The sequence below is a fragment of the Nyctibius grandis genome, chromosome 6 (genome assembly GCF_013368605.1).
Source record: "Nyctibius grandis isolate bNycGra1 chromosome 6, bNycGra1.pri, whole genome shotgun sequence".
Classification (NCBI taxonomy): Eukaryota; Metazoa; Chordata; class Aves; order Nyctibiiformes; family Nyctibiidae; genus Nyctibius; species Nyctibius grandis.
The window spans coordinates 53,726,088-53,750,793 of record NC_090663.1 but is presented as its reverse complement, the minus strand read 5'-3'; the positions used below and the strand labels follow the sequence as shown (position 1 = coordinate 53,750,793).

The 24,706-nt window shown below is 49.1% G+C and overlaps 2 protein-coding genes across 2 annotated transcripts in view; one reads left to right on the top strand and one right to left on the bottom strand.

The window, feature by feature from the left end:
* Positions 1-271: 271 nt before the first annotated feature.
* Positions 272-21,072, top strand: IGFBP7 (insulin like growth factor binding protein 7). The gene is made up of 5 exons (XM_068402717.1): positions 272-743; positions 13,709-13,818; positions 15,386-15,502; positions 16,614-16,740; positions 18,258-21,072. The coding sequence occupies exons 1-5, from the start codon at positions 272-274 to the stop codon at positions 18,275-18,277; spliced, it is 846 nt and encodes a 281-aa protein (XP_068258818.1). The 3' UTR covers positions 18,278-21,072.
* Positions 18,443-24,706, bottom strand: part of POLR2B (RNA polymerase II subunit B) — a 20,568-nt gene continuing 14,304 nt past the window's right edge. Inside the window, exons 17-25 of the mRNA XM_068402713.1 lie at positions 24,347-24,443; positions 22,986-23,080; positions 22,454-22,704; positions 22,277-22,366; positions 21,905-22,012; positions 21,321-21,434; positions 21,068-21,228; positions 19,583-19,778; positions 18,443-18,694 (exon numbers count right to left, since the gene is read on the bottom strand). Coding sequence (XP_068258814.1) covers positions 18,605-18,694; positions 19,583-19,778; positions 21,068-21,228; positions 21,321-21,434; positions 21,905-22,012; positions 22,277-22,366; positions 22,454-22,704; positions 22,986-23,080; positions 24,347-24,443 — 1,202 coding nt within the window. The 3' untranslated portion in view covers positions 18,443-18,604. The remainder of the gene's footprint in view (positions 18,695-19,582; positions 19,779-21,067; positions 21,229-21,320; positions 21,435-21,904; positions 22,013-22,276; positions 22,367-22,453; positions 22,705-22,985; positions 23,081-24,346; positions 24,444-24,706) is intronic.

Here is a 24,706-nt window from a genome sequence, read left to right as displayed (position 1 = left end):
TGGTGGTGAGCTGAGCACGGCCGGGTGGCAAGAAAAGAGGGGAGCAACGTGATGCCAGAGCTGAGGGGCAGCCGGGACAGCACACGAAGGGGCCGAGGCCGGCGGTGCGGAGGGGCCAGCGGCCGCGGGAGGGCGGCGGGAGGCGGCGCCCCGCTGCCGCGGCGGAGGCCGTGGCCGTGGCCGTGGTCGGGGCCGGGCCGGCGCCGCCGGGGAGGGGTTTCCCCCGCCGCGGCTTAAGTGCCTGCCCGGGGGCGGGCGGCGCCGTGCCGCCATGCCGCCCTCCGCGCTGCTGCTGCTGCCGCTGCTGCTGGCGGCGCTGCCGGTGCCCGCCCCGGCGGCGGCGGGGGGCTGCGGGCCCTGCGAGGCGGCGCGGTGCCCGGCGCTGCCGCTGCGGGGCTGCCCGCTGGGCCGGGTGCGGGACGCCTGTGGTTGCTGCTGGCAGTGCGGCCTCGGCGAGGGCGAGGCGTGCGGCGGTGGCGGCGCGGCGGGGGGGCGGTGCGCCCCCGGCCTCGAGTGCGTGAAGAGCCGCCAGCGCCGCAAGGCCAAGGGCGGCCCGGCCCCGGGACCCCCCACCGCCGCCGCCGGCCCGCCCGGCGTGTGCCTCTGCAAGAGCCGCTACCCGGTGTGCGGCAGCGACGGGCTCACCTACGGCAGCGGCTGCCAGCTCCGCGCCGCCAGCCTGCGCGCCCAGAGCCGCGGCGAGCCCGCCATCAGCCAGCGCAGCAAGGGAGCCTGCGAGCAAGGTGCGGGGCGGCGGCGGGGCGGGAGCGGCGGCCGGAGGCGAAGCGCTCGGGGAAGGGAGCGGAGCGGGGCGGGGGCGGCGGGAGGGGAGATGTCCGGCTGTGCCGTCCGACTGCGGGGTGGAAAAAGCTGGTCCCAAGTGCTCCTCGCAGTGTTTTATCCCATCGGGATGCTCATTCGTGAAGTCGAAATTATTTTAAAACCTCCTTGAGAGTCTTGAGAGTCCCAGTGGGGTGATGCTGCCTAAACTTGGAGTAAGACTTAAGACCAGCCCCAGAAATCCAGAGGAATTTAGTCGCTTTCTCTTGGCTTTTAGCTGTGCTGGAGCTACACAGCCCTGCTTTTCATACACTCTGCCTGCAGCTTACAATTTGGGATGCTGTGATATGGGACAAAAGGGTTGAGCTATCCAGGGCAGGGTTCGGCAGGGGAAGATTGCAAACAGTGCAAAAAGGAAATGATTAAATGGATGTGAAAGCCACAGAAATTCAGAGCCAACATTCACTGGCTTGCTTTGGTTCAAAACGAAAACAAGCAGAGACCTCCCTGTGAGCTGCACACTGTGGTTTGCACTTGCACCATTTCCAGCCAGGAGCTCAGTTCTTCCCAAGCTTTTGCTTAGGGATGGTGCTCAAGGAAGAAACTGTTCTGCTGCAGAGCCTCTACTAGAAGTCCTGGCTTCTGAGTGTGGGTTTTGCTGGGAGCGAGGGAGGGAGGGGTGAGACAATGCACGCAAGCCATTCTACTGAACATCTCAAGGACAATATTGCAGGGCCAATGCTGTTTTAGTGGAGGAGTGTTTTCATAAACACAGTATGTGTAGGGTCACAACCTCCACCTCCTCTTTCTCTTTCTTCCCATAACTACGGCCAAGTATGTCTTGCAAAAAAATGTTTCTGAAACTCCCAAGGAAAGCATGAAAGGCTGGGTAAAGATTGGGTTGTGCACTTTGATATTGCCCATTAAATGCCCTGAGTGGCTTTTCACAAACCTTGTGCAAAACATCAGGCTTATATATTAGCCAGAAACATTGTGGTACAGTGTTAACTCCTGGAGGGAAGGAGCTTCAGCCCTCAGGCTAATGTGGGGTGAGACGAGAATCTTCTCTGTCCAGGCCTCTGTCTAGCATTTAGAAGGAGCTTTTCCTGCCCAGCAGACTCAGGACAGTCACAGCAATCCTAAAAATGTGTGCTGCTTCTTGGCCCTGCCAGCCCAGACCAAGTGAGCAGATGTGTTTGAAAGATGTCTGAGGTCACGCTTCAGGTGTGTACTTGAGAAGAGGGCTGCCTTCTCATTTGTCTTGCCCAAAGTCACCTGGGAGTTCATGGCAAAATGAGTATTGATACTCATATTGTAAGCTACTGCCCCAGCCCTTGGCTGCACTTCCCTGTGTCCACCCCAGACTGGATGCTGGCTTGGCCTCCTGGGGCTTTGACCCAAACAATGGAGACAAGAGTTTGATGAGGTCAATGCAAACACCAGCCATTAGGCAGGGTAGTGGGAGGCTACCCACCCACCAGCCTCAAACAGCTCCCATGAGACTTTCTTCGTCCTCTGGTCATCACAGCAGCAGCTTCTCTGAAGAGGGTCACAGTGCGGGACAGCCACTCCATGCACAAACTGCATCCCTTCCTTAGAGAAGGTCCCTTCAGGTGTGCAGATGTGCAGCAAGAGACCTTTGCAGGCTGTTACCTGTTGTTTAAGAACTTTGCTGGAGCATGTGGTGCCAAACCACTGGCAAAATGTCCCCTTCTTTGTCACTCTGGGGAGCCACTCTTCTTTTGGCTCCTGCTTCTGGGAGAGCTCTGACCCAGCATCTTGGGGAAGGGAGCAGGAAAGACATGGGCTGCTCAGCAGTGGTGTCGCAACTGACTCTTCTGAGACTTCCCTCAGCTGCATGAACCTTGTGCTGTGGACCTTCTGGTGATACACATCACTCTGTGGCTTGCAGCTGAGGCAGGGCTCAGCCCACACACGTGGTCGACATCTGGAAGTATTTCTGTAGCCCTCAGGGCCTCCTGGCAGGTAGGACTGTTGGGTGGGGAGGGGAGTTATAATCTCCACACAGAATTCGAAACAATGGCGGAAGAGGCCATCCATCCCATCAGCCTCGCTGGCTAGAGCCTCTTTCAGTATCTTTCCAGGTAGGAGACAGCACTTTTCTGGGTTTCTAAAAGAACCTAGAAGCTGTGGGAGTCAAAGAGTGGAAGTTCTAGCTTTTGCCATTTCCCACCACAAATGGATGTGGTCTCCTTAAGGCACTGTCCAGGGTGGAATCCTGCACAGGGAGACTACAAACAGGCAGGATCCTGCGTGCATCAGTCATTTGTGTGACAGCTTTTGCACAGAAAGAAGTCATTGGGGGACAGAGGACTTGGGCTTCCTGCTTATGGCAGATGGGCTCTGAGGTGTCTGCCTGCGCTCGCTGGACTATCAGGATCACGTCTGTTGGGTCCAAGAGCGAGCAGCCTTTCCACTCTGAGAAGAGATCCAGAAAAACATGTTTCCAGCAGTTGGTCCTAACTGTGTTTGCTCTTTTTTTTTTTCAAGTGGAGCTGGAGAGGGAGGGCTTATTTTGCACATCCGATTTGAAGGCTGGTGCTCAGGAGGAGGAAATGCAGAGCAGCGGCTGCGGTTGGCCTTTGTTGTCGTCGGCAGGAAGGGTGGCAGCTGGAGATGGGGCATCAAGCAGAAGAAGGGAACGCGTCTGGGAACGGCTTATTGGTAGAAGCTCCTCCTCACCCACCCTGGCACTATGGCATGCTGGGGGTGGCAGGGCAGGAGACAGGACACAGACAGATGCAAGTAGGGCAAAAGCTGCCAGTTTATCCCTTTCTTGACTCCTGCCACTGTTTGCTCAAACCTCACCTCCCAGGCAAGCTGGGAATGAGGCTTACCGCAGCCACCTCCTCTTCTTCTGCCTTGAAATACATGCTTGAGACAGGGATCAGTCACTAGCAATTAAAAGACGTGGGCTCCTATTCCTTAGTTAACTGGGGTTGCATTTCATACCCTTTCTCTCAGCTTGTCTCCCTCTCTGTCCCATATGTACCAGGTGTTCAAAGGGTCTGAAGGAGGTGTACCTGCTGGGAGGGGCAGTCCTGCTGATTTGTTATAGGCAACACCATGTGGGCATGAGTAAAGCCGCCTGGAAACAAAGCACTCAGCTACATAAGGCTTAACATGCAAAATACTCCTTGAGACATACATCTTTTTCCACCATAGATATATTTCCAAGGGGATAAAAGTTCATTAAAATTGTATGTGACAAAGCTGACCAAATGCATGTCCAGTTGAGCTTTCCATATTCATCACGGTGCCTATCACAGGGTTTTCTGTGTAATGCTCAGCGGTTTTTGCTTGCTAAGAGATACTGCCCACCAACTGGGAAAAACTTGGATGTTCCTTTGTTGATAAATAGCAAAAGGAAGGAGCCAGTTCTCGGCCCTACATAATTTGCCTTGACCTTGTCCTCAGGATCCTCTTTCTGCTGCTTGTTTCCCAGACCTCTCAGATCTGATGCCTGTACAAAATAGTACAAAATATATGTACAAAAATAGTACAAAATAAGTACAAAATCTTTGTACAAAAATAGTGAAGCCAGGCAGAAAAAGGTATTTCTGTTGCAGCCAAAACTTCCTGCTGGAGGGCAAAGGAAGACACAGTTGAGAAGAGTTTAAGAGGATGGAAATAACCCTTGCTATACCTGCACTCGGCAGGTGCAGGGATCCAGCCAGTCCTTCCTGCAGTGAGTTGCATGTGGGCAGGACCATTGGGAACAGCTGGAAAAAGGCACCTTACTCGATTCCCAGCTCCTTGAGGCTGCCTGGCTGCTGTCAGTGCTGTGTCAGCAGTGCACGAGCAAAGCTGCCTGTGTTTGCTCTGGGGGATGCAATGGCAGCAATGCTGTGTTGCTCCCTCCCGGCTGGGCTCGTGCTGTGCCCTCGCACTTGCACTCACAGCTGGCTCTGGGTTTGCCCTGCTCCCTGCCAGGGAGTCACCACCCAAATCCTGTCTCTACCCTCGTGCCCCAGAGGCCTCTTTGTAGCTAATCCCAGTGCCGAGGTCATGCAGGAGATGGATGCTGTGAAGCTTTCCAGCTGCTTTCCAGCATTGCCTTTAAATGGATTGGCCCTTTGCTCACTGCCTATGAATATGGATAGCTCGGCTCAGGTCTGCTGCCAGTGCTGGCAGGCACGGCAGGCCCAGACACAAAGCAGAAGCCGAATGGTGGGGTAGGTACTGGCAGTCAGGGTTGCCACCTCTGGTGGTCCCCTCGGCAGGAGGTGAGGCTGCCCTGACAGCCAGGGAGCTGCCCTCGGCCACTGCCATCACCCAGCTGTGCACAGATGTTCAGAAGAGCCTCTTACGGAGTTGGTGGCTTCAGTAATTTAGGCTGAAATTAATTTTGCAGTGCACGCACTGAGGCTGTTTAAGGCCAGCTAGGACCCGGGGCGGGAGGACCATGGTACCCACTGCCATGTAAAGCTAACTGGCATAAAGAATTAGGGTTGCATGGCTCAGCTCAAGCCAGGCAGAAAAACAATCTCAAAGCACCAACCCCCATCAAAAAGCTAGCAGGATTTTTGGCATGACGATCTCTCTGAGCTGAAAAATACCAGGCACGGACTTGTTGCCTAACCAGCGCAAGAAGGGACAAATACCCCAAGTCTCTCTTATCATTAGCTACCAGCAAATACCTGCTTTGAGGGGCATGTCATGACTGCTGGAAATACTGCTGCAGTTGCCTCATTACAGCCCAAAGGCCTTATGGTTTGAAGACCCTGATACTTATTCCAGCAGGGTTGGGGTCTCCAGGTTGTTTTGCTGTTGTCAGTCAAGGCTTTGTCTGTATTTTACGCTCGCTTCTCTCTTAGTGGAAGCCAAGTGCCTGTTCTTGCCCACACGCAGCGTACCACAACGGGCTCTCAGCGGACATCAGAGGACAGCGTTTCAGTCTCTAGGGAACTGGTGCTGCCTTGTACCTACCTACAAAGTCCTCCCGGAGGTAGAAACTCAGGGCGTCTCTGAGAGAGTGGTAGATTTGCTGGCTCACCAAGCAGCCTCCTTTATTTCTATTGATCTGAACATGGCTTGAATCTCCGTGGCTCTATGAAAGCCTTTTCCCAGCATTGGGAACGTGCAGGGGTTTGCCCTATGGTGACGAGGGCTCGGCACCTTGCAGGATCCATCCCACAGGCTGCAGAGCTTATGAAGAGCAGGATCAGGAGAGAGATTCTTTTAAAGCTCACTGTAACTAGCACTAAACTTGCCTAAATCTCCCTTTCACCAGCAAAGAGATCCCAGTCACCGGAGCTGAGCTGTCCCCCCAGAGGGGTATCATTTTGGCTTGCCAGAAGCCCAGAAAGCATCCCTCCTCGAAGGGTTATTTTGCTAAGGTGCCACCCGCCAGCTCTGGGGCTTAGGAAAAGGTGGGTGTAAGGTTTCTTGGCTGTCCACAGGGCTTAAAAAATGGGCTGATGCATGTAGGATTGTGGCTGCCAGGCTCTCATGGAGACTGACAGCCCCAGGGGCAAGTGCACCCCCCCCAGATTCCTGCCACTTTACCCTAGCAGTGGCTTCGCTTTGCTGGTGCCTCAGTATCCCATAAAGCTACGTCCATGATGCGAATGAAGAGGTGCTGAGTTCCCACAGGTCAATTTTAAAACAAGAAACATAAATCATATCTGTTGGCTCATTTCATCCAAATGCAGCTGTTGAGGCTTTGCCAGAGATATTTTAGTTTTGAGGGTGGTTTGTTTCTTTTTTTTAATCCACTGCCAGAATAGAGCAGAAACAGGGATTTGGAGGAAAACCTTGTGGGAGATGGCAGACTGGTGTTACCACTGACGTTAGCTCATCTCCTGACACAGCTGCCTTAAATTCAAAGGCTCCCAACTCTTTTAGACACAGGAAAGCATAGTTCACACCCGATCACATTTTGCAAGAAACTCTTCCGGACTGGTTCTTTTTAGTTAACAAGTGGCTTAGATTGTTTTAGTTCTTTCCTCCTATTCTTCCTTTCCTGGCTTTTAAGGGACTTAAAAGAATATCCACATTTTATGAGTGCTTTCTTCTTTGCTGGTGAAAGATGTAGACAAGTTTTTGCTAAGTCATCTGTGGTTGGAAATGAACTGAATTCCCTAATTCTTCTGGGAAGCTGGTTTGGAAGCTGGTTTGGGTTTCTGCATTAGCTGGGAGTGGGGGTCTTGCAGTGGTGGCCTGCTACCCGCTTTCTCCCACCGCAAAGGAAAGTGTTGCATTTGCAGGTGGGTCTTGCCAGCATTTTTGTGCTGCATCCAGAGGGTCCGTGGCAGAGCAGAGCTGCGCAGGTGCATGGTGGGGTTGCACCTTTTGTTTTGTACCACGGGGTCCTTTCAGATGGAGCGTGATGTGGGGATGTGACATTTTCCAGTGTGGTGCTTGCTTTCCCAGCACACAATGCATTGGGATTTTGAGACAGAGTTTCTAGGGCTGAAGCTTTATGCTGGTATTTTTAAAATTCGTCTGTAACTTTGGGTTTTTCCACTATTGTAGCATAGGCCATAAATTCCTCCTTAAAAGGTATTTAGTTATTTGAAAAGGTTTTGGTTCACTGGAGCTTGAGTTTTTATGGTCACTGTACTAAAATGTTATCGGGGAAGCTGTTTAATACATTACTCAGCAGCTCAGAGTCTTGGAGAGCACCAGTATGCCAGGGACTATCCAAACATCCCCACTGCCCAAGAGGATGCCATATTTCACTGGTGTCTTCATTCTCAATCATCATAGCATATCCAGAAATCACTAGGAAGGAATGATTACAGATCAGCAAATTCCTCCCCATGTTTGTTTTTTCTGTTGCTGGAAAGGCATGCTGTGTTTAAAAAAATGCGTTTAATCCTTTGTTGGGCTGAGGTTGATTGAGGTTCGTACTAAATAGGAGATTAACACGTAACAAGTCTAATCAGGTCAGACTTTTGAAAGCCCTGCTTGCTTTTCCATGCATAAATGCTGCCATGCCTTGTCTCCGTGTCTCCCACCACAAGCTTTTCACATTGTTTCCAGGCTTTAGCTCGTGGCTGTCTTTGTGCCATAATGACAGTTTTTTTAGTAAAACTGAGCCAAGGTCACAGAAGGAGAAGAGGGAAGGTGGTGGCTGGGAGGAGAGAAGTTTATTGATAGAGTTTGTCTGGGAGGTCCAGGACAAAAAAAAACCAAATACGCATCCAGATATAGCTGGGAAGCTGCAAGTGTCTTTGCAGAAAGCTGCTGCCTGTTTCACCGCGGGGACAACATACTTCAGAGACTGGCAAAAGGAAGGGGAGGGGGGAAAAAAGGGCAAGGCAGGGGGAAGAGGCAGGAGAGAGGTTGGCTTGTGACAGTCCGCTAGCAAGGGCAGTGTGGTCTCTGCTCAGAGGGCTTGCCCGTTCCCCATTTGGCTGTTTCCAGGGGCAAGCGTGGTTATAAGCTTGCAGTTGAGCTTCAGAGCAGCCTCAGCCACACTGTCCTCCCCATTGCCCCAGCTTTGAGATTCGGATTGCGTTGAGGACGCTGCTGGGTGTGCAGCGCACTGAGTGAGGCACGAGGGGTGCAGAGGGGCAGCCTTTTCTCTGTGCACAGCGCCGGGGCCAGCACAGACCCATCCTACGTGCTAGGTAAGGGAGAAAGGGCTTGGGGTTTTGTTCTTTGCAGGTCTGCCCCATTATTCCTCCTGCCTATATGTAAACCCCATGGAGGACCCATAAGTAGCCATATGAAGGTCGTGCACAAGGTCTCTGAAGGCAGTGTTCCTGAACCGTGGTAAAACAGCAGGGGTGGGATTTCCAGCTGTATGGGTCTGCTCCAGGCTGAGTCCGGTGGGGTGGGAAGCAGGAGGAGATCCATGGTGGTCCAGGGCCCTGCTTCACGTTGACTCCGTTTCAAATCTCCAGGGCTTGGGGCAAAGCTGTCTTTGTGTTTGCAGCCTTTCCAGGGTCACTGGGCTGCTGAAGTCGGAGGGGGAGCATCCGAATAGGCTTAACATCCAGCATCTCCAAGGTCTGGATGCCTTGGATGCCTTCTGTAACTCCTTAGTCTCTTCAAGGCCAGGTTACAGGAGGAGGAGAAATGCCTTCAGAAAGAGGTAAAGGAGGCTTGTAAATCTGCCAGAAAGCATCAGGCAGCTTAAGGAATGGAGAAGGCCAGAAGCTGCTTGCACTTCCCATCTGCTGCTGCCTCTCGCAGAGCACTGGCCTGTGAGGGAGCATGCCAGCTAGAATGAGTAGATGCTGCCTACGGAAGGTTTCCCCTTCTCCATATAAAGTAATTTTGAAGGGAAAATACTTTCCCAGCAACTTAGGAGACTGGAGTGGGTCTATTTTCAGACTTGCAAGAGCTTGTGAGGGTGAACAACGCCTAGCTTTTGCTTTGATTTGCTGTCTCACGGGGAGTGTTCCCAGTCTGTGTTTCACTCGGGGTTGTGGCATGGCGATGCAGCGCTCAGGAGGGCTGGCTGGGAACCAAGCTGGCACCCATGCGAGCTTCAGCGTGCAGTACATAGCTTTGTACGTTCGTGGTCAGGACTTCCCATGCACCCTGAAGAGCCAGGGCATACCCCACAGTGCTTAATGTCAAGGTTGTTTTTGCCTTTAGTGACATACCTGTAGCCCCCTTGATTTTAGCAAAAAAGTTGTTGCTGTGCTTGCTGGGGTGTGAATTATTTTTGTGTGTGTGGACACCAAAGGAAGATCCGTGAGGACCAGCTAACCCTGAGCTGTGATAGACCATCCAGATACCAGCAAGGGGCAGGTGGGTGGGCTGGGAGATGCCAGATCTCTGCCTGCTGTGGCTCAGCGCAGGAGGGGTGTCGGGAACAGATGCCAAATGATAGCCTCATCGTGGAAGTCACAGGTTCTGCTGCATGCTGCTGCAGCAGAAAAGCAACTACATAGCAGCAATGGGAACTCCTCTCCGGCTGCTGCTTTTGACATAGCGCAGGCTGTCAGCTCCTGTGATCTGCAGAAAAAACAGTCCCTGCGCTTTCAGGCTCCTCTCCCAGGGTGATTGAGCATGCTGGCTCTGTAAGTAAGCCCCTTCCCGGGCCAGGGAGAGCTATTTGTCTTACCAACAATGGGCAGAGCAGGGAGGAAATGCCTGAAGTGCCTGCGGACAGCAGCTGATCTCCATCAACAGCCTGCGCTGGCCTCTTGGCCAAGGAGCTCCTGCAGTCAGGGCACGTCCTGGCAGGGAGCATTCTGTACATCCACAGTGCCCTGGGCGCAGCCCCTGGTGCGGAGCAGAGACCACTCAGCCATGTTGATGGTGGTGACCATTTTCATCAGCAGGTGCAACTCACAAGTGCCCAGCCCTAAGGAAGTGGATGGAGAAACGTTCCCCTTTGTGGGCAGTGCTGCAAGTGGAGCAGCAAGGCCTCAAGATGCAGGTTGTAGGATGAGGGCCAGGGGGCTCCTTGCTGGCAGGAATCAAGTCCTCTGCTCTGTACAAGGTGGGCTTGTTTCCAGTCCTGTTGAGCACATGGTGGCCTTGTTCCCATCACAAGGACCCCCAAAGCAAGAGGGGTGACTTGCAGGAGGGAATGTCCTCACATCCTCTGAAGTCCCTGTGAGGCTCAGGCATCCCTTGCCTCTCCTGTTGTGGCAGGTTGCCATGTCGCCTGTCCATCTCTGTCTGCTTCGGGGGACTGTGGGACAGCGTGAGTGGAACCAACACCCGCAGTAAGCAGGGTGGCTGCCATGCACCTGGCTGTCAGCTCGCTGCGGTGGGAGTCTAGCTACTGCTGTGGCCTGTTGTGATTTGCCTTCAAATCTGCTCACTTCTTGGCCTTTGTAATTTATTTTTAGTGGAGGAAAAAGCAGCCTAGCTCTAGAGTGTTGGCTGTCTGGATTTAAGTCAAATAACCCGAGAGCCGACGCTGACTCTTCCCATGACACTGTTGCATCTCTCCGGATGTGTATTCCCTCCTGGCCTCAGGGCTGTGCCGGTAGAGGCGGAGGCCTGTGAATGCTCTCAGTTCATTTTGCAGCCAAAGGCAGAGTCTCATGTTCCTCCTGGTTAGATCAGGATGTACATCCTGAGCTTGGGGCTGCCTCGTAAGGGCCAGGCTCTCGCTGTGCTGTGGCTGCTGTGCCAAGCCAGCCCCAGCTTCGCTGTGAAGCTGTGCAGGCAACTCCCCTTTCCAGGGAAGATAAACAATTTCTCCTCACCCAGGAGGTGGGTAGAAATTCCCTCTCTCTTTTTCCCTGCCAGCAGTTGCTGCAGAAAAATGCTGGTGTGACCTGCTTTTGTCGGGGCGAGCAAACATCCACAGGCAGAGGGTGTCCGGGCCCTTGACACAGGGGAAACAGTGCCAGCCGAGACTGAGACACCTCAGGCAGTGGAGTTTGTGGTATGTTGAATGCTGCCAGTTCCCAACCAGGGAAAAACTGAGCCAGATCTTGGAAGAGCATAACGGTGCCTTAAAATCCACCCAGCTTTTAATGTAGGAATCAGGATCTCTCCTTTTCTAAGGTGGGAGATGGTGGTCATTTGGGGGCAGCTGTGTTTCTCCTGCCTCATGGAGAACCCCAGCGACTGGCGATGAAGAGGACGGTGTCATACAGGGGCAAACATAGCCCTGCCTCTCGGGGACAGGCCCCAGGCTCTGCCCTAGGAAGGGCACCTTGCATGTGGAGGGTTTTGCATGGCTGGAGCAGAAGGTGGCGGCAGCAGCAGGCTATGCTGGATGCACATCTGCTGGAGGTCCTTGCAGAGCATGGGGTGAGCTAAGCTGCCCAGGGGCATCTGGGTCCCACCGGAGCAGCCAAGTGCTCTATTGTCCCTGTTTTCCAAGGGACACCAGAAAAAGAAGAGCAGGGCTGTGCAGGAAATGGCGTCGCTGGGGAAGGGGAGCAGAGTGCCTGCCCTGAGGTGGCCCCGCCATGGGGATGGCAATACCTCGGGCTGGCCGCAGCCCTGCTGCTGCAGAGAGGCGAGGCAGTGCTTCGGGCAGGAGCGTGCTGGGATTGCTGGTTCACCCCACTGTACTACACTATGGTTGTACTCTGGGGGAATGACCTCCAGCGGGGTGTTGCTGAGAGTGGAGAGCTGGGCATAGTCTGGAGGTATGGATCTGCTCTGGGCCACCTGGAGCAAGGATAACTCCAGCACCCTACCATGTGGGAAAGGGCGCTGTGACTCCAACACACTGGTCTCCTGGCCAGTGCACAGCCAGTGCAGGAATCAATTCATGCAGCAGCACAACCAACAACAGGGTAAGCGATGCCACGAAACACTGCTTAAATCCTTGTCTCAGCTGAGACACTCAGTTCTGTGCAGATGAGCACCTGGGTTGTGGTGTCTGCCAGGAAACCAGCCCATACTGATCATTAGGTGTGGTTTTAACCATCGCCCGTGGCTACACATAAAGCTTCCCTGTTTCTATGCAGCTGCCTCCTGTTAAAACCAGGACTGGGATACCGCTGTAATGGAGAATTTGGATTGCAGCCACCTCTGGTCTCTTAGCAGCTTCCCACCAGCAGGGTGCGTATAGTCATTCCTAGACAGGGAAGTCTTGGAAGAGAAGAGCAAACACTTCTCTGGGATCACACCAGCTGCTCAGGAGTGGGGAGCCACCTCGGCATCCCTTGGGCTAAGACAGAGAGATGGCTGATGTCCTCTGGCTGGTGATACCAGTGTGGATCTGCCCCCAGATCCCAAGGAGGAAAAAAGACGGCAGCTTTCTGCTGGAAGATGTTGGTGCAGTGGGATGCACCTGAAACCTACTCCCCACTGCCTGCAAGAGGGCTGCAGGGCAGAGTGCATACGCAGAGCTGAGGTCACTGCATGTTCAGGACCCCAGAAGAAGCATTGGGACCCAAATCTGCCTCTCTTTTATGGGGCTGGGAATGAGCCATGGTCTGTGAGCCAGCATACCCAGGGGCTTCAGTCAGGCTGGCTCTAGAGTACTTGTTCGCATAGGAAATGCCTTCTCCTGGTGGAACCTAATGGGAGCTTCAGTTTCCTGTTATCGCTTGCATCTTTAGAGCAAAAGGGGAAAAGCTGCTGTGTTCTTCAAGCTATCAATAACTGGAAATAAACACTATGTGCTCCTTTGCTCTGCACTTCCTATTGTGGGGAATTAATAGCTGCATTTTGCTAAACAGCCCCACTAAAGAGGGATTGAACAGAAAAGACCATTCTTCCCTTCCTGGGATATGGGTTAAGTCTCCAACATTTCCCAGCCTGAGGGGTAAACATCTCCAGCCAGATCTGCAAAACGTTCTGTTCCCATCTGGTTTTGGAAACAACTCCCTGTTTAACCAGGGAATGGAGCTCTCTGGGGAAAAACCGAGCTCTGAATTCACCTGGTTCCTTCCCAGATCAGCCCCCCGAGGAGAGCTCTGCCACCCTCCAGCCAGCCTCCTTTGGCTGAATATTGCACACAGGTAAAACAGGAGCAGCATAAGATTGAATTCTGCTAGCCAGCTGCCATGGGCTTTGCTGCAAATTAAAATCATGCTGGGAAAAAGGATGCTGCAAAGCTGGCTGAGCTCTCCATGGCATGGGAGAGTGGGTGGTCCCACCCTGTCTCCTGGCGGGTCCTTTCCTCCATGCCAGCTGAGTGTCAGCAATGCACTTGGTGGCTGCATGGTGAGCAGAGGCAGCAGTTTGTAAAGTCCTGCTCAGCCCAAGATAACGGCATAAACACTATCTTACCTCTAACCTCAGTCTTGCAAGTAGGTGGACTGATCACCTGAACTGCTCAACACTTGAGTTTCCATCTGGGGCAAGTGCCCATCAGCCTGAACAGCTTAACGTCGGATGCGTGTGTAGCTTTGGAGAAGCAAGTGCTGTGATGTGGTATCAGTCCAGCAAGCTTTGCTCCAAGCAGGGACCCCCTTCAGCTCATCCTCAAAACCCCTCAGAAGTGATTGGCCCCACATAAAAGGCTAGCAAGGAGACAAGCTTGCAGTCGCCCGCTGCTTAAAGCATTTCTCCCTTTTTGCAGGACCCTCCATCGTGACCCCTCCTAAGGACATCTGGAATGTGACGGGAGCACAGATCTACCTGAGCTGTGAAGTCATGGGCATTCCAACCCCTGTCCTCATCTGGAACAAGGTAAGGGCCCTGCTAGGAGCTCTTAGAGCACAGCAAACCTGAGGTAGCTGAAACTGCCTGGTAAGCATAAAGGCCATAGCAGATCCCTCCTTAGAAACACACAGCTTTGATGAGTTCTCCCATCTGTGCAGTTCTGCCCACCCCTAAAGATCTGGCTTTGCTTAGCCTTTAGTCATTGCTTTCTCTAAACTCTTGTTGATCCCAAGGTAGAACAGGACTTGTGTTTCTCTTGGTAGCGCCTGGTATTCAGAGCACGCGGGGAATGTCCCTTGACCTGCTGTCACCCTGCTGGCGTCACCCTGCAGCTGGCAGTGGCTCTGAGATGGCTGGACATGGCTTGCCCACATCAGGAACAGGAACAGCAACAGCATGGGGCAGTTTTCTCCAGTAGCCAGCAGCGTGCCGATTTTGGCAGCGCTGGTAACACCTGGCTTAGGGCAGGGGCCAATGTTGAGCAGAGGATACTAGCCGTAGGGCTGAGAGCCACTGCATGGCCCCAGTAGCCTCTTCAAATGCCACAGGTTTGTGGACACTTGGGAGGAGTCTTAAAATTAAGCTGAAACAATACTAGCCTAAGAATACTATAGAGAAAAAAACTAGATTGCCCCAAAGATTGCTCTGTTTGGAGACAGCAAACTTTATTCATAGGGGCCCCAGAGCAGACTGTTGGGTGAGCATACAGTGTAGCCGTGTTGACCCAGGCAGTATTTTCTGCTTGTTTACAAGCAGATGCTGCTGTGTTTACACGACTGTCAGTGCTGCTCTGCTTTTTGTACCTCTTCCTCATGGCCAAGAGACTGCTTGACCTGGTGATAACAAGGGCTGAGCACCACTTATCCCGTGCTGTGCTCTGATACGGAGCACTGGGGAATGACTGCGCTGCTGCTGTCTCATTGACGCTGTGCCCAGCAGGAGGGACTGCCTGGTTTACTCCAGCAGAAACCTACAGGGCTGTTGCTGACCTGTTTGGAAGAGGATAGGTCATGCAGGGAGAGCCCATTCCGGGAACAATATGCACTCGGTTCTTTGCTACTGCCACGCTAGAAAGCCTGATCGTCAGGAAAGTTGCGGGGGAGCCCCTCCAAACAAGGACAACAGTCAGCTCCTGCTGTCCCCCCAGTCCCAAGCCAGAAGGCAGCTGCTCCAGCCTGCTGAACTGGATTGATGTATGGCTACCAGCAGCTGCAGGCAGCTGAATCCTCCTTGTTCAGCACAGGCATCATTTGATGGGCTAAACACACCCTTGGGAACATGCACACCAGTTCTGTGAGACCATTAGTGCGGGGCATGTTTGCACACCCCACTGCCCAGCTCCATCCACACCAGAAAGCTGTGCTGCTCTATCTGTTCCTGCCAAGGCAAGGGGAACACAGCCTCAGTGCAGATGCTGAGGCACAGGGGTAGTGGGGCTGCAGAACATGGAGGATAAGGTGAAATGCTGGCACTAGAAAAAACACTGCTACTGCACAAAACACAGTGTTGATCTTGTCTGTGTGCAGGTATGGTCCTAACAGCACTAGCATAAATAAGCCCCAAAATTCTTACCCCTTGCTGCCCTTCTATTCAGATAATTCGAGGACAGTATGGTGTTCAGAGAATGGAGCTTCTGCCTGGGGACCGGGAAAACTTGGCTATCCAGACCCGAGGGGGCCCTGAGAAACACGAAGTGACTGGCTGGGTTCTCGTAAGTACTTTGTGTATGCACAGAGCTGCACTAACAGTACAGTGCAGTTTGCAAACAGTTCACAAAGAACAGCACAGAAGGCACATGGCAACAGACAGGGCATTTAGAGGGAAACCACCTGTGTGAATTAGGCATGAAGGGTAAGGGTGGCTGCTGGCCCCAGTTTTACTCATTGCAGTTTTTCACCTCTGTCGAGCGTGCAGCAGAAGCATGCATTCTATGGTCAGAGAAGGCTAGACTTAAATAAAACATCGCCTTTCTGTATGCCATTATTTTCCTGCTGCCATTAGTGGGAAGGAGACCCTCGCCTTGTCTAGGAAGGAATCGGTACAGAGGCAGGGCATCCCTAAGACCCACCCGCAGCTGAGGAGCCCTTATAGATCTGGCAGAACTGCCCCTTCTGCGGTGCAGCACATCACCTGCCTGAGAATAGCACAGCACAGAAGCCATCAGCTCTCACTCAGCAGACCTGAGCTACAGGAGTACCTGCAGGCTAATTAGCCATTGCCACCCATCAGAGAGAGCTGCTGTGCATCCCAGTGAGGGAATTGCAAGTATGATGGCTCCCAGCTGCAGAGAAGCTGGCAGCAGGGGAGCACAGCTTCAGGTGTTGGTTCCCACACCACTTGCAAAAGCAGATGTGGAAATAAGGAGGGGGAAGGGTTTGAGTTGATGATTTTGCTGAACTGACTCTGCCTGGGTACAGGATGTTGCAGGAAGGCTTTTTCTTCCTGCCTCCCTCCCCTTACCAAGCACGCAGTACTCTGACACATCTCCAAACTAAGTAAACAACAAAAGACAAGGAGGGAGCCTTACAGTACATGTAATCTGGCCTAGCAGAGGAGAAGAAAGCTAGGCTGACCCACAGGCGTGGGTGCTTCTCCCAAACCTCACTGGAGAGTGCCACCGCAATCTGGACCAAATTGTTTAGAGCAGACAGAAGAAATCACACAGTCAGTGTGGTCCCTAAGGGTTAAGCACTACATGCACTCTCTTCATTTCATTATGTCCCTAGCAATTAACAAGTTATACAAGATACCTTAAAACAGAATCACCTCTGCCTATGCACAGCATACTTACTGGGGGATTGGGGGTGTGTTTCTTCCCCTAGATATCTCCTCTGAGCAAAGAGGACGCTGGAGAATATGAGTGTCATGCATCAAATGCCAAAGGAGAGGCAACAGCTTCTGCAAAAATCCATGTTGTGGAAACTCTGCATGAAATAGCCCTGACCAAAGGTAGGTCGGGTGGCTGAACACCCAGCAGCTCTTTCCCCTAACAGATTACTCAGTCATTTGATACAGAAGGACCACCTCTGTTTAATGCTTTATGAAAAAAAAATTGCACACTAGAAATATCAGTTTAATGTGCAGCTTTTACTGGGTTTGGCAAAACACTCCCAGCAAATCTCAGCTGCTAGAGTTCTAAAGGGATTGTTAAATAATGCCCCAAATCCTGTAAAGTACTGGAGATTAAGTTACCAAATTAAAAACACCTTTTGGGGTTTTTACAAAGAAACTTTCAGTGATCTTCCAGCCCTAAATTTATATCATCCTTTCAGTATTCTCTGGCTGCTTCCAAACCTGCCATCTCTCCTAGGAGCAGTATTGGTGCAACCAGCCCCAAGACAGAGGGGGAACTTCAAGCACTTAAATTCCTGCCATGTCCTTGCACCTCCTTATTCTTCCCATCCTGGAAACATCCCAGTGCCTGCCATTCTCTCTGCATGCTCGAGTGTCAAACCAGGGAGGGGACAGATATGCCACAGCAGGCCTTTAGGGAAGACCTGAAGCCTTTACCCTCCAACCCTCAGCCAATTTTCAAACCCAGGTCCTCTTCGCCAGGCAGATGCAAAGAGGATGGCTTAATACCACAGCCACATGTGCTTCAGAATAAATCTGGAGAGCTGGAGCAGTAACTGTAACCATGCTAGAGGCAAAGGCACTGGGAACAAAGCACCCAGCTAGAGGATACTGTGCTGCCCAAATCCACTTTTGAACATAATCCTTAGTTTTAATCCCAGTAGCTTTATCCAAACTATATAGTCTTGATTTTCTGTATCCTTATATCCCTGAATAGCTGAAAGACTTCCTTTAGAATATTAACAGCACCTGGCATGGAAATAAGAGCATAAAATGAATCCCAGTACCACGCATGGGAACTTCGCTAAAGGTTTTTAGCTAGTCTCTAATCCCTTTTCAAACATCTTATTTATGGATGTGAATGAAATTGAGTTTTACTGAGTTGTGCCATGAGCAGCACACTTATACCCCAGAACAGAAGATGTTCACTCCCCCTCTCACAGTAACTCTGCTGCGAGGTTGTAGTACCACGTATATTGCATCACGGTTTATTTCTTAGACGCACACACCGCATGTTACAGCTGTTTCTTTTCAGCTGTAGGAAAGCTCTCAAGTAAGCACGCTGTAGCTAAGCAATAAGCTGGCAATCCACAATCACTTAAAGGAAATTGATAACATTAATGGAACAAACTGTCAGGAGTCATAGCTACACACTACGCATTAGGGAAGTCTGTGTCCTATGTCCAGGTGATCTCAGCACAGAAAAATGCCATCTGTTACCATCCCCCTGCTGCTGCAGTACTGCAGCAGGGAAGGAAGGAAGGAGAGGGTCAGGACAGAGTTGGCAGGTCTCGCCCTCAGCATCAGCAAACTTACGCACTGTGCTACTGCCCCGGCTGTGATACTACCCCTTGGAACAGTACAGAGCATAACATGTTTTTGTTTTTCCACAGATGATGGTGCAGAGCTGTGATGTGAGGACTTTGACTTATGCAGTTTTAATTTAGGATTTTGGAAAGCTGCAACCTCTGGCTTTTTCTAGCTCACTAATCATTCTGCCTCTTAACTCCCTGACTCTTTGATTACCTATTTGCTTGCACACTTCTTTCACAGATACACAAATAAAGAGATTCACAAGTTTGATTACAAATTTTAATTCTATTTACAGGAAATAAACGTACGTTTGAACAGCACATAGCAGATGAGTAAAACTATATTTTAAATGCAACCTACACAAAATGAAACAAAACCTGAGCACTTCAGTCTCATCATTTAAAAAAAAAACAAACCCTTTTAAAGGCTAAACACTCATCATACGAGGTGCAATACTCATAGACATCAGTTCTTGGAAAAGGAGTTTGCAGGCATAGGGCATTCGAACCAAAGATATCTGGAAAGAGATTTCAAAAAGCTTGTAATAAGCACTCCTAAAGCATCTACTTCCACCACCCTCTACATAAAAAAATTGTCAAGTTTTGGGCTCAAAAGTGAATCTGAAGTTATGCGTGAAAGCATTTAACAAGAATTGCTCACAGACAGTAACAAGGCAAGAGGGAAGCTGAGACTGTCTGTAGAGGCTACAAAGCAGCTATCCAGAACACAGTTATAATGATAAAACCTGCAGCCATGGGATCTGATCTTAAACAAGAGCCATTTAACAAGGGAACACAAGCATACCAAAGTGTGCCTGATGCACAGTAAATGCAGTTAAGATTTCCAGCACACATCTCTTCAGTAACCCCAATGCCATTGTTAAGAGCTGCAGCAGTTCCTAGCCCAAGAACAAGCCGGTTTAGGGCAACTATTTTTATCTCTGCTGCCACTCTCCCTTGACATAGTTCTGTAACTAAGAACACACTGCACAGCTATTTTTTTTTATTTGGGAAAAAAAAAAGTGCAACACAAAAGACCTCCCACGGGGACCTAGCTCTGCAAGCATAAGTATCTTCCCGGGGACAGCCACAAGGGCGATGGCGCTAAATTCCTGTGATTCTGAGCTTTACTTCTAAAAATAAGCTCTCAAGCATTTAAAGTCTCTGAAAACTCTGCAAAATACTGGAACAGCATTTCCTGCCAAGTGACAAGCCAACACTGTAAAATTAATAGGGAAACATCCAAATTAACCAGGACACTATAAACACTTAAAACAGTTATGAAACTAAAATAGCAATTGTTCTGGTGCTTCTTTAAATATTTACTTCCCTATCCTCCTGTTCACCCAAGTGGTATTTCCTCTTACCCACAAAGAGAAACACTGGCCGATGAAAACCTCACGTACCTGAGTTTTATTACGGCATCCCCGGCATTCATAGGTGTGAGTCCTTGTGTTTGCAATCGCCATGATTCCACAGAGGTTACAGACATGCACTTGGTATGGGTCTGAAGCTTCAAACAATCTCTCTCTCAAGAACTGGGCTGCTCCATGAGCAATCTGGCAATCTCGTTCCATTTCTCCAAAACGAAGGCCACCATCACTGAAAAAAAGGAAAAGAAAAAAACCACCCAACTTTTGAGCTCACTGCCAAAATATATCAGTTCTTGTTGTTGGAACAAGTAACTAATTTGTGAGAAACACAACAGCAGTATCACAAGGCAGGAGTAGAGCTGTGCATTAATTTTCCTCTAACACCTCAGAATAAAGCTGTTAGCCGTTCTCCCTAACACAATCATTTGTAACTGCTGCTGAGCATTTCTAAAGCAGATGTCAGACAGCTAACAGCCACAGCACAACCATACAGCAAAATGAGGTAAACAATTACATCATTCTCTGCTTCTCTGTCGTGGGTTTAACCATGCCTGGCTGCTAGATGTCCACCAAGCAGCTCTCTCATTCCCCCACACTGCCAGGACAGGGAGAAAATAAGATGGAAAAGCTTGTGGGTCAAGGTAAAACCAGGGAGATTGCTTACCAATTACCATCACAGGCTAAACAGACTCAGCATGGGGAAAATTAATTTAATGTATTGCCCATTAAAAATGGAGTAGGATGGTGAGAAACAAAGACAAAACTAAAACCGCCTTCTCCTCCACCTTCTTCCCAGGCTCAACTTCACTCCATTCCCAACCTCTTCCTCCCCTCCCCATGAGACACAGGGGGAATGAGGCATAACAGTTCCTCTCTACCACTCCTTCCTCCTCACACTTTTTCCCTGCTCCAGTGTGGGGTCCCTCCCATGGGACAGTCCTTCACAAACTGCTCCAGCATGGGTCCTTTCCATGCGATACAATCCTTCAGGAACAGATTGCTGCAGCATGGGCTTTCCACAGGCTGCAATGTGGGTATCTGCTCCACTGTGGTCCTCCATGGGCTGCAGAGTGATCTCTGTTCTGGCACCTGGAGCACCTCCTCCTCTGACCTTGGTGTCTGCAGGGCTGTTGCTCTCGCATTTTCTCACTCCTCTCACAGCTGCTGCGCAGAATTTTTTACCATTTCTTAAATATGTTATCACGGAAGCATCACCAGCGTCACTGATGGGCTCAGCTTTGGCCAGTGATGGGTCTGTTGGAGCCAGCTGTAAGTGGCTGTGCCCAGCACAGGGCAACCCCATGTCCTTTCTCAGAGAGGCCACCCCAGCAGCACCTCCTGCTACCAAAACCTTGACACCTGCACCCAATACATCATCTTAAGCCAAACACATGAAAATAGGTGGCTAATTGGGGTCAGCTGATTAAGTTTAGCTGCAAAGTTGAGGCAGCTGATTTTTAAGGGTAAAAACTTCAAAGAAAAAGAAAACACTGTATAGAAAATAATAAACATCCTTACCGAGATCTACCTTCCATGGGCTGTCTGTTAAGTATCTGGATTGGTCCTCTTGCACGAGAATGGATTTTGTCATCTACCATGTGCTTCAACCGCTGATAATATGTAGGACCAATGAAGATCTGTGATGTGATTTTTCGACCAGTGAAGCCATTGTAGAGGACCTGAAGCAATCAATGCAATCACTGAATCATAAACCTTACTATCCATCAAATGTGTACTAAAAAAATACAGTGAATTGCTATTTTGACTATACCTCATTTCCTCTTAGATGATAGCCATAATCTGATAAAAGATTGGAAATCTTCTGCACATTGACAGCATCGTTAAAAGGTGTAGCATCACCGATTTCTCCCTTGTTTGCGGACACCTACAGAGAAGAGATTTGCAAAAGCTTCTAGGATTTCTGAAGGACTGGTCAGACAACATTAAGCGATTTCAAGCAGTTTTAACTCTTAATGCCAGAAGTTGAGTTTCCATGCCCATGACTGTATCCTGTGTTGCTTTGTTTATCATCAGCTACACAATTTATAGTGAGATTTTTAAAAATATACAGTATCAACAATTTTGCTACTCCTTTTTCTAGGTCACAGGAAATGTTTGGAATAAAAGCAACAGATGAGAGAGTACACTGTAGTCTGACTTGCTGGACAAAACTTACAAGACTGTAGGTCTTCCCCAAGAAACCTGCTTTTGCCATCAAGTAACTGGAAAATAATCCTTATTTTTTAGTGGATTAGCACCTACCAGGGAGTAGTATCTTTACAAAAAAAGGGGGGGATGGGGGAAACCATTTTAATTCATATTGCTCAGACATGCACCATGAAAGACTCTTCTTACCTTCCCCTGAAGACACTCAATCAAGTGACCAATGGTCATGCGGGAAGGGATGGCATGAGGGTTGATAATTATATCAGGTGTGATGCCTTCACAGGTGAAGGGCATATCCTAGAGCAGGGGAAAAAAACAGACAGTCAGTACTTCCCACAATATCAGCTTTAAGAAAAGTAGTTCCACAGACTGAAATTAAATCTTTTAAAGTATTTAAAAGGCACTGAAGTACCACGTAAGAAGCTGTGTCCTTTTCTAAACATATTTTAGCTAAATTTAAGTCAATGTATTGCAGCCTTGTAGACAGACAGCTCACTTAAGGCAGTTCCAATGCTAAGAACATCAGAGAGAAAATGTTAAGAAGGAAAAAGAAATCACTACCTCTTGCCTGTACTGGATACCACAGGTTCCTTTCTGACCATGTCTGCTGGCAAATTTATCTCCAATTTGTGGGATTCTTACAGAGCGTACCTGTAAGCCATAGGAAAACATTCAGTTGGTAACTTAAATACAGAACAAAAATTATTAAAAGTGGAAAGCACACATGCCAGTGCTCACCCTAATCTTGCAGAACTTGTATCCTTCCTGGTTAAGGGTTACCATGACCTGATCTACAATACCAGTCTCACTAGTTCGCAGAAAAGTGCTACAGTCTCTCTTTGTGAAACGTCTGTTAGTGCTTTCCAGTTCATCTTCGTTTTCTGGCAGAGTTACTGTTTTGCCAATGATGACATCATCCCCAGACACACGTACCCCAGGTGCTATCAAACCATCATCATCAAGTTTGTCATAGATTGCATGTCTCATACCTTGGAAAAAAAAAGAAAAAAAAAAAATAGACTCCCAAATTTTTCAACATACTGACTTTGATATTCTGCAGAAATTCAACAAGTCTGCTTGCAACTTCAGACTACCACTAAAATGTCTAATTTCATGTGAATATCTCAACTGATACATTTTGCTACTAATACAGACATTTCTGCTATTTTGTATGTCCCAAAAAAAAGACTGAATCAGTTCAACAACATTAACAACCTTGCTCACAAAAATTTAATTAAAGACTCAGTCTTCCTAAACTCCTGTATCTTACCTTGGCAAGTTTCGCGTGTTGGCTTTTCAAAAACTTCCTCTTGGTCATACCCTTTTTTAGACTCTTGCTCTTTGTATGAGCGATAGAACACAGATCTGAAACAAAGTTATAAAGCCAGTGTACATCTCCATTTCACTATAACCACCCTTTTATCACATATTATGGCTACTGTTACTAATGACAAAACAAATAATGTTCACATGCCACACACAACCTTTCCTCTAAAGTCTTGTTAATCAGACCATGACTGAGGAGAAAAAGAAAAAAAAAAACCACAAAAAAACCCCAAGCAAAAACACCAAACTAAAACACAATCCCACCAAACAAACAAAAAGTTTCAGGTGGCATTTTGATGGTCACTTTTCAGATATTGCCAAACTACCTACAGATAACATGCTAATTTTTGATGAACTGCAGAGACCTTCAGATCTGCTTGACATCTCCAAAGTAGTTATTATTCCTAAAGATTATTCAACATCTTCATCGTATCATTCTCATATTACTTTTCTCCTTATACCTGCCATTTTGGAAGCATTTTTAGGCTTCTACTGCTACCTTGCAGTGCCACACTCAGTACAACTGAGCTGTGAAAAACTTTCAATTTATATAGGCTTCTTTCTGGTGCTTTCGGAGTTTTTGTTTGCTGCCTCATTTGCCAGCACACCAAAGCCACAGCTCTTCAGGTAAATATTATCTACATTTAATTGCTCCCATGCACACAGGAGGTTCTGTAAAAACTTCATGTGAGCCATAAAAGTCTAATAGTCTCATACGTATTCTACATTGGAAGGCAGTAGATGCAAGACACCAAGCACATGCTTCTTGGGCTCATCTCGGACAAAAGAAAATGAACAAAACTAGAAACCCATTGACCAGCTATACAGCTAAGCACAGCCATCTAAAACTGTAATGCACAGTCACATCAGTTGCCAAATGTCCCAATAGCAGTTCCTACTAAGGAGAGAAACATGCCAAACCTCACTGGTAGCAACTGTCATGCTACCAAAGATAAGACTATATGAAAATATAACAGAAGAGTCCAAATATTTTTTCATTTAACCACCATACAAAGAACAATAGATGCAGTAAATAAGACCAAAATGAAAAAGTTGGGAAGACAGAGTGGGAGGTCAGGTTACACAACAGATGAACCATCACTTGCTGTGTTTTGCTAAGATACACATTCACCATCTTCATTGTGCTGCTCTCTCCACCACTTAAAAAAAAAAAAAAAGCTTCTCAGGTTGATAAGATTTGAAGAATGGTGTCTTCCAGCATAAGATGAACTTTTCTTGAGCCTCCGGACAACTCAGTATACTTTTTTTTTTTCTTCCAAACAGTTAAAAAATTTACAGTCTCACCTGAAAAAGCCTCTGTCAACAGCAGAACGGTTCATGATGACAGAGTCTTCCTGGTTATAGCCTGTGTATGATGCAATGGCTACAATAGAGTTGATACCTATAATATGTAGAGCAAATACTTTGAAAGGATGCACACGTACCAGAGAGTACTTATAACTCAAAATAAGCTGTATTCTCTACAATGAAGCTGTTCTACCCTTTCTGAGAGAAAATCTCCATGTCCCACACACAAAAACCGTGTGGTATCAGCAAATGCAACTTTGGGTAGAAAAGAGAGTCAAGAGTGACCCCTTGTGAAGAACCTAGCAAATGCCAATATAGAAAATGCATTTTTCCAGTTAGATTTTAGCAGACTATATG

What these genes read in the sequence shown, in the direction of transcription:
- IGFBP7 (XM_068402717.1), top strand. Translation starts at nt 272, where the DNA reads ATGCCGCCCTCCGCGCTGCTGCTGCTGCCGCTGCTGCTGGCGGCGCTG. An exon ending in CAAGGGAGCCTGCGAGCAAG is followed by an intron (nt 744 to 13,708) that starts GTGCGGGGCGGC and finishes CCCTTTTTGCAG; the next exon opens with GACCCTCCATCGTGACCCCT. An exon ending in TGAAATAGCCCTGACCAAAG is followed by an intron (nt 16,741 to 18,257) that starts GTAGGTCGGGTG and finishes GTTTTTCCACAG; the next exon opens with ATGATGGTGCAGAGCTGTGA.